Source organism: Tamandua tetradactyla, chromosome 3 (genome assembly GCF_023851605.1).
Source record: "Tamandua tetradactyla isolate mTamTet1 chromosome 3, mTamTet1.pri, whole genome shotgun sequence".
Classification (NCBI taxonomy): Eukaryota; Metazoa; Chordata; class Mammalia; order Pilosa; family Myrmecophagidae; genus Tamandua; species Tamandua tetradactyla.
In genome coordinates this window covers 40,198,147-40,218,426 of record NC_135329.1, presented here as the reverse complement: position 1 = coordinate 40,218,426, position 20,280 = coordinate 40,198,147, and the positions used below count along the sequence as shown (strand labels likewise).

Below are 20,280 nucleotides of genomic sequence, written 5' to 3'. Positions count from 1 at the left end.
GCAGGGTACAAGGAAGATCACCTAATCTAATTCTAAAAAGTCTTCTTTGAACCAACAATGAGGGTTATTATTCATGGAAAAGGCCTATGGCGAGAGTTGAGGGGCTGTGAGGAAATGCGTAGACAGGCTTAGAAATAAGAGGAAGCATGGCATGTTCAGGGGAAATGTAAGGGCACTGGGATCTCAAAAACATAATGTCTGCATGGAGAGTAGAAGGGGCAGGTAGACCAGACATTCTGTAGACTATGCCAGATTGCACCATGCCAATAAAGCCATAAAAATTAGCAAGACCTATTGAAGGCTGTGTTTATACTTTCCTTATATGAGATTCCTGAACCACTGAAATAACAAGCAGAAATCACAAAGCTTGGGGTTGTCAGAATCCTCAGGAGCAGATTTAAAAATGGTTGTGAAGATCATGTCAATGTTGCTATCTAAATGTAGTTTAGTAACTAGCTTATAATATACTATAAGGCGCATCATTTTGTTTTCTAATGCGTATTTAAATTATTTTACATTCAGCATCTGTTCTTGGGGGAAGTTGTAGATAAATTCTGCTGGTAATAAGCAATAGGCTGTCCAGTCTTTTGGGAGCACTGACACAGAAAGAGGGCTTAGTCACTGTGAATGAATATTTGTCACTTTGTTTGATCTTTGGTTCACCAAGAGACTTAGTTGATAAAATTTCATTTTTATGTGTGTTTCACTATCCCTTAAGATGTAGTAAACAATGCAGCTATTAAATATTGATATATAAAACTAGAAGAAGGAATTTCATTGTATAATTCTATATTTCCCTTACCGCTTCCAGAGACACAAAATTAAATGTGATAAATCAACTGGCATTATTGAGATGGTAATGGATCGGTTTACTACTGAAAATGAAGGTACCTACACTGTGCAAATCCATGATGGGAAAGCCAAAAATCAATCTTCTCTGGTTCTTATTGGAGATGGTATGCTATTTTGAATATTTTCATATGTACATAAAAGTTAATTCAAAAAATTCCTTTGATGAGAAAGAATTAAACGTATTTCATATTTTTTTTCTTTACATGTTGAATTTAGCATTCAAGGCTATCTTAGACGAGGCTGAATTTCAAAGAAAAGAATTTCTCAGGAAACAAGGTAGGTAGCTGAGTGGCTCCCCTATCACTAGCATAGAACAAAGACTTAGGATTTGAATGTTTGCTTAAAGCAAACGTACATGGTGACAACTCTAAATACTTTAAATGTTTAAGAAAGTAGGCCATATTTAACTATATAAATTTAGACTCTGTTCAGTTCGGAGACCTTTGAATTCATTTTTTGTCAGTATTTTTTGTGTTGCTTCTACCTTCAAAAGTCCCTGGATCTATTATTTAATTTTCATATTTCCTATTACATTCCTATGTAATTTCAGTTCCTTCCCAAGAAATGATCAGTCTTACGAGGCTCAGTGATAGACTTGGTGATTAACTAACTAGTCTAGTCTACATACTGCTGGGAGATAAATCTTCCCACATGTTTGTTTTTTAAGGTATTCCCTTGCCTAAAAGTCTTAATAATTCCTTATGGACTACTAGATAAATTTAGACTCTTCTTCTTGACTACCAAAAGCTCTCCATAATCTGGACCCACCCTGCTTAGTCAAATTTTATCTCCCACCTTGCCCCAATAAAACTTTCTGGATGATTCCTTGAAATGCCTCCCTTTTATCATGCCCATTCCTGCTTTTCTGTACTCTTGTAATTCTGGAATGTTCTTCCATTGCTGCCTATTCAAATTAAGCCACCATTCAGAGTCCACAGAGGATCTTCTCTGCTGCCTGTAGCTTTTCCCTACTGATTCCCTGCTTTTCTGAAGTCCTTTAACCTGCTTCATCTGAGTCCTTGACTTTGAAATTTAATAGTAACTTGAGCTGCTGAGGATGGCGTCTATCAGTCCTGAACCTTTCTCAGCACCTATAAATCTTCTTAGTGTTCTGAACACATTGCAGACCCTTGGTACCTCTCAAATGGATGTTGTAGAAACTGACTTTACAACCAGATAGTGATAAGGAAAGGGGGGTCTTTCCTTGAATGTCTAGATGGCTTCTAGCAATGTTGAGAAAAAAAGAATAAACAAAGAAAGGAAGTGGGTAGTTTGAGAGCATTATTAGACCTTGAAAGGTAAAAATGGCAGAAGTTATTCCAATTGTCAGGACTTGTTTTTTCTACTTAAAATTTGAACATTTTCAAGGAATAAATTCCAATTATATTGTTTTAAAAATGCATATTGAAAAAACAAACAAACAAAAAAAACCCAAAAACCTCATTTTGAAAAGATTCAAAAGAAAATGGATGGATTTTAAAATCTCAAAATTTACCCAATGGCTCATGTTTTAAAAAATTTGTATGTGAAACTGCTCCACCTTTTGCAAAAAAAAATATATATATATGGATTATGGAATATTAAAAAAAATCAAGACGTTATTCATTTTTTATTGTTTTAAAATATATAAAAATTTTAATTGTCAAGTATTCTATTTTACCTATTTCCACATTGTGAATTTTATATGAAAGAAATAACTACCTTTAAAATCTATGTATTTTTGTGTTGAATTGGAGAATGGTGGTGTTATTAGTATATAACTTACTAATTTTATTTTAAATAAAAATGATGGATATCTTGAAAAATATACCTAAATCCATCTTTTATTTTGAAAGCTGTGTAAAATAAATTATTATGTGTTTGGGAAATTGCTAGATTAAACTGCATTTTCTAAATCTCATCTCTATTAATTCCCCTATTTTAGAGGTTTTATATACTATGCTGTTGAATATTCTGTTACACATACGTCTTGAGAAGGAAAATATAATGGCTTCAGTAGTTTTCCTTCTAAAGAGCAGTAGTATTAGATGTTGGCAAAGAGAGATCAGACAGTAGGTCTCTACTAGGATATACAGAGTCCAGAGAAGAATCAGTATTACATACAGTTGACTTTCTTTTGAGTCAAATGAACATTAATTATCTTGGTGTCAAATTGCACCGCTATTTTCTTCTGGCAAAAATGCATGTACATGCATACCTACATATATCTTTTTTTCACTTTTATTTTTTCAACTTAAACAAATATACCTCTTTTTCCCATTAGGTCCTCATTTTGCTGAGTATTTACACTGGGATGTTACAGAAAACTGTGATGTTCGACTTATTTGTAAGGTGAGACTGCAATAAGAAGCTTATTCTTGTAACAATTCATAGAGACCTTTCAGGAAAGTAACTATGGTGAAATCATATAATTATGATGAAATGCATGGTATTGATTTAGATGTGAATGGACTCAGCAGTTTTTGGGTCTTGTAGATTTTTTAGAATTTAGAGATTTAATGCTTGTCTTTGCTTCTTCATGAAAAGGTTACAGGTTGTGGCATGCAAAAGAAGATTCAAGTAGGTATTTTATAAAAAAAATATTTACCTAAAATTTTAGTAAGTGAATGTATGAGACAGCATGAAGTCATCAAATTTTTCTGACAATTTTCATGCTGCTCATATTACTATTTCATTAGGAAATTAGAAGTATATTTTGGGAATAAGATGCATCTTAAGTTTTGTTTTTACAAAAATTTAGTGATGAAGTAAGCTTAAATTACTACTAAAAATAAAAAAACTTGCAATTTGACATGAAACAATTTAATGAGTCCAAGCTGTATGACCTATATAAAGTATGGAGGTAAAAATTAAATCGATGATGCATTGTTTTGTCGTCCTCAACTTACCTACAGTCTTAATGGATAAAACAGGAAAATGAACAGAAAATTTCAGTGAGTTATGACTCCTGAGCTGAGTATTAGATGATGAATAAGAATTATACTGGCAAATAGGTATAAAAAGACTATTCCAAGAAGATCCAACAGCATGAACAAAGGAGCCAAACTCTGAAACAACAGTCTGGGGAACTAACTGTCAAATTATTAGAGTATAAATTATGAAGCTGGTAGGACAGGTGGTGGCTAAATATACAGGGCATTTTATATCACGATAAAGAGATTGACTTACAGTCTGTAGACACCAGAATGCCATTGAGAGGCTTTAAGAAGGAAAGTGCTCTCTCTGGATGCTCTTTTATGATGGGCAAGTCTAGAGGCTGCAAGGTTAGATTGAAAGATGTTTCACTTGGCTCACTGAGAGATGATATGTACTTGAACAAGGATAATGGTAATATATAGGGGATAGAATTGAGACATATTTAGGAGTTAAGACCAACAAGAACTGGTAAATAATGAGATGCGAGGGTGGGCCACGGTGGCTCAGCAGGTAAGAGTGCTTGCCTGCCATGCCCAAGGACCTGGGTTCGATTCCCGGTGCCTGCCCATGTTAAAAAAAAAAAAAAGAATAATGAGCTGTGAAAGAGCAGGAAATATCTTGGGAGTTGCTCAGATTGCTGTCCTGGTGGACTGGATAGTGGTGTGATATTAGTAGAAATAAGCACTAAAGGGAGAGGACCAGATTTCAGGGGGGTTGAGGATAAATTCAGTTTTGCAAATATTAAGTTTATGTCTGTAGAACTGGCACTTAGATATAACACGCTCGCAATGGATACATGAGCCTGACACTCAATGAAAAAATGATATGTAGATTTATATGGTATCAGACTACACAGCGTGGTAAAAATTGTGCAAGTGGATTAGATTGCCAAAGGAGAGAATTTAGAGACATAAAAATAATGAGAAATGTAGGATTCTGGAAAATGACAGATTACTAGCATAGAACAGGAGAGAAGCTCAGAGATTATTAAGGAGAAACAGAGAAGTAATAGGAGAACTGACAAAAATAAGGACTTGGTGACAATTAGGAAGGTAGAAAATTTCAAGGAATCACATATTACAATGATATAAGGGCTAAATTATCACTCTGGATTTGTCAATGCTTAGGCTATTTTCTGTCATCATTTAGTGACATAGTAGTTGGAGAATCTAAATTGTATTAGGCTGATAAATAAAACAATAAAAAATAAAACAAAAAACAAATGAGGACGTGGATATGTCATATATTCTACTCTTTAGATGTATATGTGAATAGTAAAGGAAAGAGCAATCAAGAAAGGTTTTCTTTCCCCAGTGTTTGGATTTTATAGGTTAAGGAGAGTGAAACAGAAGACAAGTCAAGAGTGAAAGTAAAGGAGAAAGTGGGTGATGAAGTATCTCCTTGAAGGAGATGAGAATGAATAAAAAGATTTAAACCATCAGTTCTTCTTTGGAGTACTAAATAGGGGTGAGAGAAAAAAAGGAGAAATAATGGAATATATGTCAGTACATCCTAAGATGGTGATCAATCACTTTGGGAAATATGAGAGGGAACCCATTAATAAGAATTAAATGAATTGTTGAGTGAATTTGATGACTAACAGTAATTGGAGATAATTGATAGTAGTATAAATCTGTGCATTTATATTGATTTTCTAGATACACTTAGAGACCCTTGTGTGAGTGGAACTTGTGAATTTTGGGATGGAGCCAGGTTTGGGGGGTTGCTGGTGTATGTGGTAGAAGGGAAGATGTAGTAGGTACTTTGTCTATTTTCTAATATTGGTTCAATTAATCAGCCAGTTGTCTAAATTGAAAAGAAAAGTATGGTAGGCCAGGTGGTAAACTGAGTGGAAACAGAGATGTCCTGGAGAGCTCCTTTAGGTAGAGAGTTGGTGCGCAAAGAGCCACAGGGATGAGAAGAGTGAAAATAGGAGGTCGTTGTCTTAGAGTGGGACACTGGGATGTAAAGTTTTTGGATGTCGGTGTCAGAGGCCATCAAGAGGAAGTTGTGCTCAATGTGCAGAAGACTGGAAGATGGTAGAGCTGGAAGAGCTGTCATTTGAAGACAGAGTTCAAAAAAAAAAAAGCAAATCATTTTTTCATTAGAGATGTTGTGGGTTTTCAGAACCCTTACACCACCCCACCACGAACACTAGCACTGGTGTAGAAAATTTGTTACAATTGATGATAGCACTTTTTTTGTAATTCTATTTTTTTTAACAGTAATTTCACTTGTTACAATTGATGAAAAATTATTAAAGTAGTACTATAACTATTGTCGATAGTTTATGTCGGGGTATTTTTCCCCATATTCCTGACCTAATATTATTGTTATTATTATTTTAATGCAGGTCTTTATTTTATTATTTATCTACCCATACATTGAATAAAGGGAGTGTCAGTCACGAGATTAGAAAGGGGCTCTATGTGAGAGTATAGCATGATGATTTGAAACCAGGAAGATGCTGACTATCCCTTGGGAAATTTCCAGGTTTCTCCTTGAAATCCATTTGATTAAATTAATCTTTCTAACTATTCTTCACTATTAGTGTTCGTAATTAATTTGCAACTAGATTTCCTGTTTGCATATTTCTTTTTAGAAATCACTATGACTGAAATTTTGATATTTAATGTGGTCAAGGTTGTTAGCAATTTACTTTAGAAAAAAATCTAGTTTTTTTTTTGTAGTGGATTCCTTTCTCTAATATGTTTGAAAGGAGGACTCAGAGACAAATGCGCTTATAAAATAAAAACTTTCATGTGCAAAGAAGTTTTAAGGTGGAAAAAAGGATCGATTCCATAAATGAAAAACTATATATATATATATATATATATCTGAAGGGGGAAACCCCCCACAAGTTTACTAAGGAAAGACTGTTTACTTTAGTCTGTTAGAGAAACAGCAATTTTTCTGAAATGATTATGAAGTACAAAAATATGTATCTTCTAGTTTTTAGACATAATTGCAAAATTTTGTTCATTTAGTATTTATTGCCTCAAGGAAATGGGCTGTGTGTAATTTAGTTATAGACCAGAAATAGGCAAAGTGACTGTTATATATTTTTTTCTGAGCATGGGACATTACATGCATATTTACTCACAATGGTGGCAGGAAAAAAATATGAATTCTGTTTCTGCATATGCTCTGGTTGTATTTTAATGGTATATAACCTTTCATAAATATTTAAAAATATTTTAAGTTCCCTCACTAAAGTGGTTCATAAATCTTGAAACATAGATAATAGAGAAACTATATAAATATTATGTGATATTTGAATATTTTGCAATTTAATGCAGTTCACTTGCATACATGTGGCCACTATGAATCCCAGCATTCTGCAAAACACTTTTCAACATAGTTTTTCATTAATAATACAATAATGATTTTTTAAATGTTATTTACACAAAAAGGTCCAGTAGAGAAAAAATTTATGTGAGGACACATTCATAATATAACCTTATAGAAAATCATTTTTTTAAAAAAAAATTACAGATAGAAGAAACCTCAATTACATTCTCAAACAGAACAATTATGTGCAGAACCATATTCTCAACAGAACAAAATCTGTCTGAAAAATGTTGTGTAGTGCACGAGTGGAGAGGTAGAGAGTGCATAGACTTAGAAAGTTCGAGTTAGGATGGTACATACGATGTCTAAGGAGCAATCTTGTTTTCATATTTTCTAGAAACTTGTGTTCATTTTAGATGGCCATATTTTCAAAAGTGGTAGAGAGAAGTTGGAAAGGGCTCAGAGAAGACACAAATGAGCTATTTAGAAGATAAGAACCTTCCGTCTGTAGGACAAATAAATTAATTGACGACATTTGTCTTCAAGAATAGAGGTTGAAAATCATTGGGAAATTTTTTTTATTTAGAGGACAAGGACCAACAATTAAAAATATCTTTGAAGACGAGAGTTAGAGGAAACAGTATTAAATTGTAGAAGGAGAAGTGAAGGAAGTCTTCCAGAATGGATTGGCACTGGAAGTGGTCACCAAAGAAGATTTTGAAATGTTAAAATGAAGAAAATCACCTGCTAGAATTATTTACTATAGTCCATCCTTCCATTTATTGTCAATTTGTGGTTCTGACTTTGGAAAGAAGGCCCGCTTTTCCAGTCAAATGGGATACAATCCATCCATTCATTCAGCAAATATTTATTGAACACTTTCTGTGTGTCAGGCGCCCTGCCATGCACTGGGCGTACAACTGTGAATGAAACGGGGAAAAGTCCCTGTTTTCTGGAGATTGCATTTGAGTTTTATTATTAATTGTGCCAGTTGACAGCTGATTTGGAAATTTTAAAATATCTTGCATTGCACTCTCAGAACTCATCATCCCATATAATTATTTGCAATTTTTCATAATTGACATTACTTTTAGCTGAGTCCATATGGGATTTGAATGCAGAATTTTCAGTCTTATATAATCCAGTCTGTTCAGTATGCTCCACTCATATGGAATGAGAATTTCTACTAATCTTTGGCAGTCTGCAAAGCTTAGTTTCTGGTATAAACTAGTGTCAGGGATTGAACTGAGAGGAACATTAGTAGACAGAAAATCCTCCCACAATGCATTAGTTTCCTAGAACTGCTGTAACAAAACGCCACAAATTGTGGCTGAAAACAATGCGGACCTATTCTTTCACAATTCTAGAGGTTGGACATCCAAAATCAAGGTGTGACAGGGTTTTTCCTTCTCGAAGGCTCTCAGGGAAAATCTATTCCAAGTGTCTCTCTTAGGGGTTGTCAGCAATCCTTAATGTTACTGGATTTGTGGCTACATCACTCTAGTCTGTCTAGGAATTTACAAGGTGCTCAGAACTCTGTGCATATGTGTGTCCAAATTTCCTTTTTATAAGAACACCAGTCTTTGAATTAGGCACATCTTGCTCCAGCATGATCTCATCTCAATGTGCTTAAAGCTGTAAGGATTCTTTCCAAATAAGATCTCATTCACAGGTACTGGTGATTAGGATGTGAACATGGCTTTTAAAGGGACACAATCCAACATCCACATTGGGCTTTTTTATTTTCAGGTTTTATTGCCTCTCTGTGGTTGCAATCTGAAATGTCATGCTGTGGAAAGAGCACCCACTAAACAATTTTGTAGACCTCTAAGAGTATTCTATATTATTTATAAACCTCAAAATAAATTGCTTTTGACTTGTCTTTATTATTGACATTTATATAAACCAAAAGATCTTTATGTTGTCTAATTTCATGGGCTTGGATGATGAGAAATTATTGTCCTTTGGTATGCAACTGTGAGGACTTAATTATTTTAGAAACTGCAACTGAGAAAAATGTTTTCCATTATTAGGAGTGACAGCTTTTCTGTGAGCCTCTAACACCATGTCTGTAATAAAAATTAATAGTTTATCTTTTAAGATTGAAATTCCTGATAGGCTTTTCCTTATGAGCCAGAGGGAGTCACATACTAAAGCTATGATTTCAATTTTGTAGGTTGCAAACACCAAGAAAGAGACAGTTTTCAAATGGCTAAAGGATGATGCACTGTATGAAACTAAAACAGTGCCTAATCTGGAGAAGGGAGTCTGTGAGCTACTCATACCAAAGGTACGATATATTAAGTAAAACAAGGTATAAGCAAACAAAAATATTTCTTTTAGAAAACTCATAAATTCTGCATTACCTTCCAATATGCATCCTGAATTTCCATGGTTTGCAAAGAAAATGTATCAGCATTTATTATACTTTATGTCATGGAATTGTTTTTACATAAATATGGGATGTGTTTTATGTGTAGTTGTCAAAGAAAGACCAAGGTGAATACAAAGCAACCTTGAAAGATGAGAGAGGCCAAGATGCATCTATCCTTGAAATAGCTGGCAAAGGTAAAATAAAACCTTCTTTGTTCTACTAAAAAAGCAACCCATTTTGCCAACACGAGGAGATGTGTTATGAAGGCACATTCCTCTGAGTCTTTAGCTATGGTACATATTGTTGCTTTAGCAGTAAACAGTAGAAGAAACATATTTGTATGTTAGTTGCATTCAAAGCTGTTATGCAGTATTTTAGAAAAACGTATGCTATTACTTTGGGTTTATAGGAAATACCATTTTAGTCCATCATCATAAGCCAAGTTTTATCCCATTACTAATGTAGTTAAAATGATTGAAACAGTGATGAACTCATTCAATTAAATGTATAGTTGGATTTATGTTGAGTAAAATGTTCTTGTTCCTTGTTCAAAAAGTGAATGCTTAGACGGATTTATTACACATGTAAGTCTTTTATGGATAAATATTGAGATTTTAATGTTTCATTTTTCAAATGAACATCACGATTTCCTGTATCAATTTAATTAAACATGAAAACGCTGCTTTCTGATAAAATTATACGTCGTAATGGTACATTTCCCTTTTCCCTTTCAGTGTATGATGATATGATTTTGGCATTGAGCAGAGTCTGTGGTAAGTAAATGCCTTCTAATTTTCAAATCATTTTGGGTGCTAAAAATCACTATTTCCTGAGATGGGCATTTATACCACTGCAAAGGAAGAAGCTAATGGAGTTACTGCAATAGGCCTGGCTCAGTGGCAGAACAGTTATCTGACTGCTTCCATGATGCTTTGCTAAGGGCTTTTCAGCTATTAAGCTTAGTCTCTGTTTTACTTTAACAATCCCAGTTTGGATTTTCTGATTACCTACTTCTTCCAATTTGCCTTAGGTTAATTTGGATGACTGCTTTGTACTTAATTGCCATCACCATTTTTATTACGAACATTGAATGGTAATAATGAATTTTTAAGCCTCTGACTTTGTGTCATATTTATTAAGCCATTTTTAAGCTTTGTGAAAAAAAAACTCCCCTCCATTTACCTTTCTGTGGAAACTGTGAGAACAAAGAAATTAGCTATTCGTTCGGTAATCTTACATTTGTGTGGTGCTTTATGTTCAGAATTATACCATTTTATTGCTGTGGGCTTGTTAGAGATTGTTTAATTTATATTTTCAGATCAAGTAACTAAGGCCTAGGCAGTTAAGTGGCTTCACCAGGGGCATTTAGCCAGCAGGTGTCAGGATTCTAACTAGAATCTAAAAACAAGTCTCAGTCCCAAGCTCAGCTGCTGTCTTACATTATTTTTTTTTTTCTGAAAACCGTTTTATGTTTATTTTGTCACTGATTTCTCAAGTCAGCTCTGTAAGATAGGTTTCATACTTTTCTGCTTTTGCTTGGTGAAATCCATGGGTATGTTTTAAATGTGAGTTTTACTCTGGGCAATTATTAATGGTTAAATACATTAACATGGGTGTGCAAACAACTCTGTGGAGGACTTTTAAGCCATGGGAAGATGTATTAAGTCACCGCCAAGAATTAATCGGAATTCAGATATTATATAATCGCTAAAAGTCACCATGATTCTAATGCAATTGCTTCCAACATCTTGAAAAAGCCAATGTAACTATGGAAGGCATTAAACTCATGCAAAAGAAAGCTTTTCTCACTTGATTGTTGTAACGTTGGGTGAGAGATGGCAATGGCTGCAAGCACCATGAGTGTATTATTAGGAGTTACATAAGCGCAGGACTTCCCACATCACCAGATTTTTCAAAAATGCAGTTTTATTGAGATATGTTATATATTCACACACCATATAATTATCCAAATTGTACAATCAGTGTGGTTCATAGGATCGTATGGGTGTGCATTCGTCATAAGAATTGATTTTTGAGCAATTTCATTACACAAAAAGAAATAAAAATAAGAATAAAAGTAAAACAGAACACTCAAAACATCCCATATGCTCCTCCCCCTGTATGTATTTTTTTGTCTTTTTGATTTTTTCTTACTCATCTGTCCAAATACTGGATAAAGGGTGGGTCAGCCACAAGGTTTTCACACGTCACTCGATTTTAAGTGTCTGTTTTCCTAGGAAACCAGGCTTATGGAAATACTGACATAACTAACATTTCAGAATGAAAACTGTTTGTTTTTAGGTTCTGAAAGTCAAAGGATGTTCTTAGCCATAAAGCAGATTTGTTGTACATTATAATAGACATAGATACATGTATAGTTAGAGTCTCTGAGTCTCTCTTAAGCTCAGTCTCTTCATCTATATAATGAGGGATTTGGAATAGATGATATTAAAGTGCTCTTTCAGATTTAAAATTTTATAATTCTGTGGATATAAATAAATACATTAAAAACTATACATATAAATTACGTTGTCTGAATGTATGATGACATATATGTATATCCCTTGATTTTTTTTTTTTTTTGTATGGGCAGGGATGAGGGATATGCCTTGCTTTTAAATAGGTTTCCACAGATATGTAGAAATGCTTTTAAAATTTCTATACTCTTCAACTTTGATATATGATGATGATATCAGTGGTGATGTGGAGAAAGCAGAATAGAAGAATCAAACTCTTGAGCTAAATTTTGCTTATCTCCTTTAAACTATACCTAGCAAAATGTACTGAGGGTCCATTTGCTTTCACAGAACCTTAGAAGATGCTATACAAAATATCTAGAGGAGAACTTGGATCGCAGATAGATGGTGTAATTTGTTTTGGGTCACTCGGTTGATTAGTAGCAGAATAAATGTGAGCCCCTAAACTTCTAATGTTACTAGATTAGGAATCTAGAGTACCATGTAAAATATTCTAGATGACTTCTTTACACAACATTTCTAAGACATTATCCACGTGATTATTTAAAATAGGTAATCAATTTTATTAAAAAAATCTAAAGAGTATTATCACCTACTGTGGCCAAATTTAAAGGGCATACCTTGATTTTTAATGTTTATAGGACTTTGAAATATCTAGTCAAATAGTGAAAAAATCACTTGGTGAAACAAACATCAATGACAAAATTTTCTTTTGGCATGGCATATTGCATAGATTAAATATATACCTGGATAGATAGATATCCACTCTGTTTAATAAAATATAAATGCTCCTTAAATTTTAAAATCAGGTCTTAATAATGATGCAGTTGATATAAAATAAGAAAATCAGAATACACCTTATTAGTTGATGTTTGCCATGGCCAGTATCATTCTTGGAAATTAGATCCACTTGTAATCTGATTACTTGGAAAATGTGTCCTGTTGTCCTTTCCTCTCTGTGGTTGGCAAAATTAATTATCCACTGATTTGCTAGCTGTAATGAAACCCACATGTTTCTGAAGGGTATATTTTAACTCAGTATGTAGGACTTGATTATCAATATTTAGGGAAACTGCTCAGCAAGGTCCTTGCATTTGAATTGAGAAATTTTGTCTCATTGTTCTTCCTCTGTCCAGTCTCTTGTTTCAATTGTGCTACCTTTGCCTCCTCTCTGCTTAATTGGAAAATTTTCTGGGTTCATGATCATTTATTGATTCCAATTGTTTCTGAAAAATTGCTGTGAACTTTCTACTGGTTGACCTTGTTTAAAACCACCAATTTCAGTATCTTTGTGTTTGAGGATGTCTAGTTTGCTAAAATCTGTGGCAGGCTTTGTGCAGGGAGGAAACTTAGGTATTAGTTGGTCCATTTCACCATACTCCTTGTGTGTGTGTGTGTGTGTGTGTGTGTGTGTGTGCTGCGGAGGGAGTGGGGGTCACATTTCACTCTTTTTCCATGTGAATTTCCCTTTATTGCAGCACCATTTGTTCAATGTTTTTTTTTATTTTTTATTTGGGGTGCATGGGCCAGGAATCAAACCTTAGTCTCCCAAGAATTCTACCACTGAACTACTACCTGTGCACGCCACTCCACTCCTTTTTAATGCCGCTGATGAAACTATAAGGAGAAAAAAATAGGAGACGTGTTCAGAAAACTACTTTTTTGTTTGCAATTTGTGTTCCCAATCTAGCAGAGCCAAAGTATTTGATTCATCCCCTGTATTAGTTAGGGTTCTCTAGAGAAACAGAATCAACAGGGAACACTTGCAAATATAAAATTTATAAAAGTGTCTCACATGACCACAGGAACGCAGAGTCCAAATCCACAGGGCAGGCTGTGAAGCTGACGACTCTGATGGAGGGTCTGGATGAACTCCGCAGGAGAGGCTCTCCAGCTGAAGCAGGAATGGGGCCTTTTTCCTCTGAGTCCTCATTAAAAGGCTTCCCGTGATTAGATTTAGCATCACTCATTGTAGAAGACACTCCCCTTTGGCTGATTACAAATGGAATCAGCTGTGAATGCAGCTGATGTGATCATGACCTAATCCTATGAAATGTCCTCATTGCAACAGACAGGCCAGTGCTTGCCCAATCAGATAAACAGGTACCACAACTTGGTCAAGTTGACACATGTCCCTAACCATGACATCCCCTGTGGTCTCAGTTTACATTTTTATCCTCTTTCCCCTCTTTTATTATCCTTCGTTACCCTCCTTTCTGCCCTCTAAGAACATGCAATAGGAGAGGCCAGGGAGAAAGAAGTCTTTAGGATAGTATTAATTCCAAGTATTTTCTCTTTGACCTCACTAAAAGCCTGGAAGCAGATGAATCTGCCCACCTTCTCCTCTCCTCTCTACCCCTCTCCTTTCTTCCATTGCCTTCCAACAGTCATCTTCTTACCCAGCTTCTGTCACCTGCACCCCCTGTACCCCATCCAATCACTTATATTTTGTTTCCTTTGCCCTTAAACAATTGTTTGCTTGTTTGTTTTTGAGCCCAAGACACTCGTCTCTGAGTCCTCAGAGCTCCGTTTGACTCCCTGACCATCTGATTGTAACGCTGCTGGTCCCTGACCATCTGATTGTAATGCTGCTGGTGCTGGCCGAATGTCTAAGGTGTTCTGCTTCCACACTCACTGTACGGTGTGTTTTTTTATTTGTGAGTGTGTTTGTGTTTCATTGTAGATTTGAACTAAAGTGAGGTCCTTGTAAATGACATTACTCACAAGAAATAATGGTAGTGAGTTTTTATGTCTGACAGTGATCTAATCAATCCTAGAGTGTTGGATCATGATGTATAAAGTATTAATTCAGATTCAGGCAACCAACAACTCATCTCCTTGCCCCTGTTTTTCTTAATACTCAGGAGAAGAGAACTTTATTAAGCACAAGGTAAAAAACCTAAGTGTATTGGCAACCTAGCTATCCCCTTATGTTCAGCCTGATTTCTAGAGAGTATATTGGCAGACCACCCATAAATTACCATCTTATTTCGGTCAAATTTAACTAGTTGAGCTGCCAACCACATATTTGGGTGTCTATGGTTAGCTCATTTTGATGTTGAGGGAGGCTTTGGTTTTCCTGAGTCCAATCTTAACTTTTTCTTATTGTTTTGAAGAGCAAAGGGCCTATCATTGCTCCTTTAAAAATATATGCCTAGAGTGAGTGCATGGGTGGTTCAGTGGTAGAAGGCGTGCCTTTCGTGTGGGAAACCTGGGTTTGATTCCTGGATCATGCACTGTCCCCCCCCCCCCCAAAATATATGCCTGTTTATTATTATGTCATTTACAATTTTTAAGGATATGATTATGCCAATTACAAATTGATAATGGCCCAAGAAACTGAAATGACACCCAGAAAGTGTTTCTTAAAGGAACTTCCCATGTCACTCTAACCATTTCCATCGATTAATTACTCATTGTCAACTTATGTATGACTACATAAATGCTTCACGTATTGACTGTAACTCCCATAAAGATTGTTTTCTCAGCAAAATCTGAAAAAAATTTTAATAGAGCAATTGTGGCTTTAGAGAAAAATCATGTGAAAGTGTACAGAGTTTCTGCATATTTCCCTCCTTGCACGCATAGTTTTTCCTGTTTTTAACATTTTGCATTAGTGTCGTACATTTGTAACAATTGAGGAAGCAATATTATTTTAATTATATTATTAACTATAGTTCATAGTGACATTATGGTTGTACAGTTCTATGCTGATAACAGATATATAACCTCAAATTAATCGTTTTAGCTACTTTCAAGTGTACAATTGAATAGTATAAATATACTCACAATGATATGCTACTGCCACCATCATCCATTAATAAAAATTTTCCATCATCTCAAAGAGAAATCCTTTACCAAGTAAACATTAACTTTCTATACCCTACATGTCCCTCAGCCCTTGGTAACCTGTATTCTAAGTTTGGACTCTATTAATTTGCATTTTCTAATTATTTCATGTCAATCAAGCCATGCAATATATTTCCTTTTGTGTCTAGCTTATTTCACTCAACATGAGGTCTTCAAGGTCATCCATCTTGTAGCATGTATCAGAACTTCATTCCTTTTACTGGCTGAATAATATTCCACTGTAGGTGTATACCAGATTTGGTTTATCCAGTCTTCCACTGGTGGACTTGGGTTGGATCCCCCTTTTGGCAATTGTGAATAGTACTGATATTAACATCAGTGTGCAAATATCTCTTCCAGTCCCAGCTTTTAGTGCTTTTGGGTATTTATCTAGAAGTGGGATTTCTGGGTCATATGGTAAATCAGTATGTAAATTTCTGAGGAACCACCAAACTGTTTTCTATAGCATCTGCACCATTTTACATTGCCACCAGTAATGAATGAGTGTTTTTATTTCATCACATCTTCTCCATTCTAGGCGATGTGAAATGGTATCTCATTGTGGTTTTGACTTGCATTTCCTAATATTTAATCCTGTTTTTTTGGTCCTATTTCCTCTTAGTGACTTTTCTCAAATATCCAAATATTCTTGGCTGCGTGATCGTCTTTAAGGTTAAAGCAATTTAAATAAAGCCGCATTAGAAGCAATATGTTTTGGGGATAGGAAAGTGGGAAGGTGTTTGTCAACTTTTGGACTGCATGGCCTTTTCCATGGACACTTTCAAAACCAGTCCCTCCTTGTTTTTTCTATCAGGCTTGGTCAGATCTTCCAATTTTCTTGCCTATGGGATATAGGTGCATGTTATAGGACCTGAGCCAGTGTTGTGGGGTAGGTGAGGGCAGCTCCACCGTTCAGTATACAGACTATCACTCAACTCTGTTTAGCTTCTTGACTTACTGCACCCCTCCCCTTGTCATAGTTTTATTCCTCTAAAGGGTAAAATCTCTAGTCTCCAGATGGAAGAAAACAAGGTCTCACCTGACTGAATGGCAAGCAGGTAGTGATCAAGGCAGTCTCTTTGCTCCTTTTGCATTTTTTTTTTCAAACCATACCTTCTGTTCATGGCCCTATTTCTGCGTTTAAAAGGACCTCGTGCCTCCAGCTGTGGAGTCTCAAGAATTCTGATACTCAAGCTTGAGCCTCTTGGCTTGTTCCTTGGTGGGCAGTTCTCAGCTTTCTCAGCTCTGCATGGTCCATTGCAATTTTAAACTTCTCTACAACTTCCAAAAGTTTGATGATGATCCCAAGCTTTATAATTTCCTCTCCTTGATGTCCATTGGGTTTATACATGTTTTATTCCTTTTTTTGTGAAACTAGTGAGGTTTTAGGAAGCCATAGGGATAAATGCATGTATTCAATCCTCCATGATTTTAGTAATTCACATTTGAATTACTAAAAACCTGTTAAAAACAGTTTTATATACGTTATTTCATTCGATTCTTCGGATAGCTGTCAGGAGAATGTTTTTATTTACATATTTTTAAAATATTCTTAATTTATATGTACATGCTTGTTTAAGAATGAATGAAAAATAAAAAAACAGAGTCACAGTCATTTTTATTTCAATTTTTTGCTTATCTTTATAGGAATTTTTCATGTTTTATTACCACTGTTGTTAATAAATACATAATATTTTATGGAACAGATGTACCATGATTTATACTCTTTCCTGTAGGAAAACTAATAATTTTTCCTTATTATGTATAACTTTACACCGTACACCTTTGGGCAAAGAAGGAATTCTCAGTGTTTAAGACTCATTCAAATTGTTTACCAAAGTTAAGAAATAGTCTTTTAAAAATCTCCATAACACCCTCACCAGTTTGTGACCATATTATTTTCTTTTATCTTTGCTAATTCTATAAATAGAATTTCTAGGTGAGGTACTATCATAAGTTTAATAAATTCTCTAAGATTATATATCTAATACCAATATCTACTTCACATTCAGATCTTTTTCCATGATATGCTACCTCCTAGTCATCTTCATTCCTGACCTTTCACCTTGTAAGCCATGTACCCTATCAAACTGGTCTAAAATTTTACTCCAACACTAAATATGTTCTCATTTCTTAGAGTTTTCTTATTGTTTATGGTTTTTTTTTCTGCATTTCCCCACTTTACCAACTTTTTCTCATCTTGAAGGACCAGCCTGAGTCCTAATATCTCTTTGACTCCTTCTTGGATCATTTTGGCTTCCTCAATTTTTCTTTTGCTGATTTTCTACAGTACTAAATGTCTGCAGCAGTTAGTGTAGCACTTACTATATTTCAGAGTTATCCACACTATTTGGTTTCCTCCTCTTAAGCTGACCAAGCTGTTAAAAGGCAGATATACTAGTTATTTTAAAAAACCATATATCCCTTCTAGTATTTTACAAAGTGCCTTTCTAATAATTGTGGTATAGTAATACTTAATGAATGGATATGATAGGAAAAAAGTATAAAAATCTGTGGTATTTATTTTTTATTTTATGTTTTATTTTATATTGTAAGAAACATTAAAATATGCAAAGGTGAGACTATACTGATGGATACAGCAGAGAGCTCTGGCAACAGCATCTTTCCATTACAGCATAGCATATATTGCTTTTCTTAGATCTAAGTATTTTTTTTTTCTGCAGGTGCATCTGCTTCTCCAATAAAGATACTCTGCACTCCAGAAGGAATAAGACTTCAGTGTTCTATGAAATATTTTGCAGAAGAAATGAAAGCAAACTGGTATCACAAGTAAGTAAAAGAGCAATTGACTGTGGCCTTGTTAAAGACAAGAACTGTGCATGGGGCTTTGATAGGAGGACCTGGGACTCCATAGCAAAAGCCCGTGGCACTGTCCACACTCTTAGAATGCTATATTTTCGGGAAATCTTGACAACCTTTGGCTTGATGGGATGAGGAAGGAAAACCATGGCAGTGGGAAGGGATATGGGAGAAGGAGCATGGGAAAGGAATTCTTGAAGGGGCTAGTGAGAAACTTCTTCAACTTCATGATTTCAACAAAGGTGGCTCTATTTGTAGCACACATTTTATCTGAATCTAGCAGAGAGCTAATTGGAAACAGAATATTTAGAAAACATGCCCCAAATTTCCAGTCTTTTGGTTTCCCACTAGACTTGATTAAGGAAAGAACCGAACCAAACCCAATAATTACAATAAAGGAAGAAAGAAAGTAAACAAGATCAAGATGGAATAGGCAGCAACTTTCTTAGTATTTTGGGTTTGCTGCTCTGCTGTTTCATAGTAGGTGGGCAATTTTCACTATTTAAACAACTTCTAGACTTTCCTTCTTAGCAAGTACCACATAAGTCACAGCCCACAGATGTATCCCACCCAACTTGGGCCTCTTGGGGGTCTGGCTTCTTTCACATCTCTACTGGAAATTTAGACCTACAACAATTAGCCAAAGTAATACAGCTGAATTTAAGAGCCCTTGGAGAAAATAGGATCAGTTTCAGTTATATTGGTTGCAGTTATATTCCCTTAGAATATAACTGCAGAATGAAAATGGAGGATATGATGTGTGGGAATGGATTAGTATAATACCTTTTCATCTGTCTCTACTCTAAGAACATGAGGGCAGTTTTTAGACTAATTTTTAAATGATGGCAACATACCAAATCTTATGCTCCTCAGTAAAACATCTCCTATCATGTACGCAGCATGCCTTTAGATATTATCCTTCTCTAATTAGTATTTCAAAATGCAAGCTGCATGGTTAAGATTATTTTATTAAAAAGACACCCTAATTTTGTTTAAGTGAATTTATTTGTGAGTAAATTGAAGTGCTACAGTTCTTGGGAATTTTTTTTTGACCATTTAATTTTGCCAAACTATGCTTTGTCTTAGATGTAATGTTTTGAAACATAAAGCATATTGTAAATAAAATATAAAATCGTAAGATACATTAGACTCTTAATACATCTGCATTTGGAATCTTATAGTATTTCATATTTTAATAGTGTGCAATTCAAGATCAATTGAGTATAAATCCTATGTTAAAGGAGTTTGTTGGTGAAACGTATTAAAGACAGGGTCTTTTTTTATGAGGAATTCCAATAGCAAGGGCTGAAAAGACTGAAAATCAGGTATATTTTTGCAATATAATTGTTTATAAGGATTTATGTTTTTAAGAAAATGAGTAAATCTATGCTTCTAGCTGAATCAAACCTTCCCCTAGAATAGGAGAATTAATCATCTCCTTCTCTATGCTTCCATTTTATTTATGGCATATTGTCTTCTAGTAATTTGTAATATAGATCCTGTATTCAGTTGTAAACATGTGTACCCCCGCCCAGGGGGAGGTTATCTCTTCTGCAGCTCTGTAAACCTAATGTAGGGCCTGACACAGAGAACAGGAATACAGAGATCTCACCTGTGTATAAATAAGTTAGTGTTATTGAATAGTGATTTTTGCATTAAACACATTATTTCATTTAATTCTCACACAAGCTCTATGAGTTA

General features: G+C 34.9%; 1 protein-coding gene across 1 annotated transcript in view; it reads left to right on the top strand.

The window, feature by feature from the left end:
• Window positions 1-20,280, top strand: part of MYOM2 (myomesin 2) — a 110,017-nt gene that overhangs the window by 70,802 nt on the left and 18,935 nt on the right. The window contains exons 26-32 of the mRNA XM_077152993.1: window positions 812-956; window positions 1,069-1,128; window positions 3,116-3,183; window positions 9,236-9,349; window positions 9,540-9,627; window positions 10,168-10,206; window positions 18,444-18,549. Coding sequence (XP_077009108.1) covers window positions 812-956; window positions 1,069-1,128; window positions 3,116-3,183; window positions 9,236-9,349; window positions 9,540-9,627; window positions 10,168-10,206; window positions 18,444-18,549 — 620 coding nt within the window. The remainder of the gene's footprint in view (window positions 1-811; window positions 957-1,068; window positions 1,129-3,115; window positions 3,184-9,235; window positions 9,350-9,539; window positions 9,628-10,167; window positions 10,207-18,443; window positions 18,550-20,280) is intronic.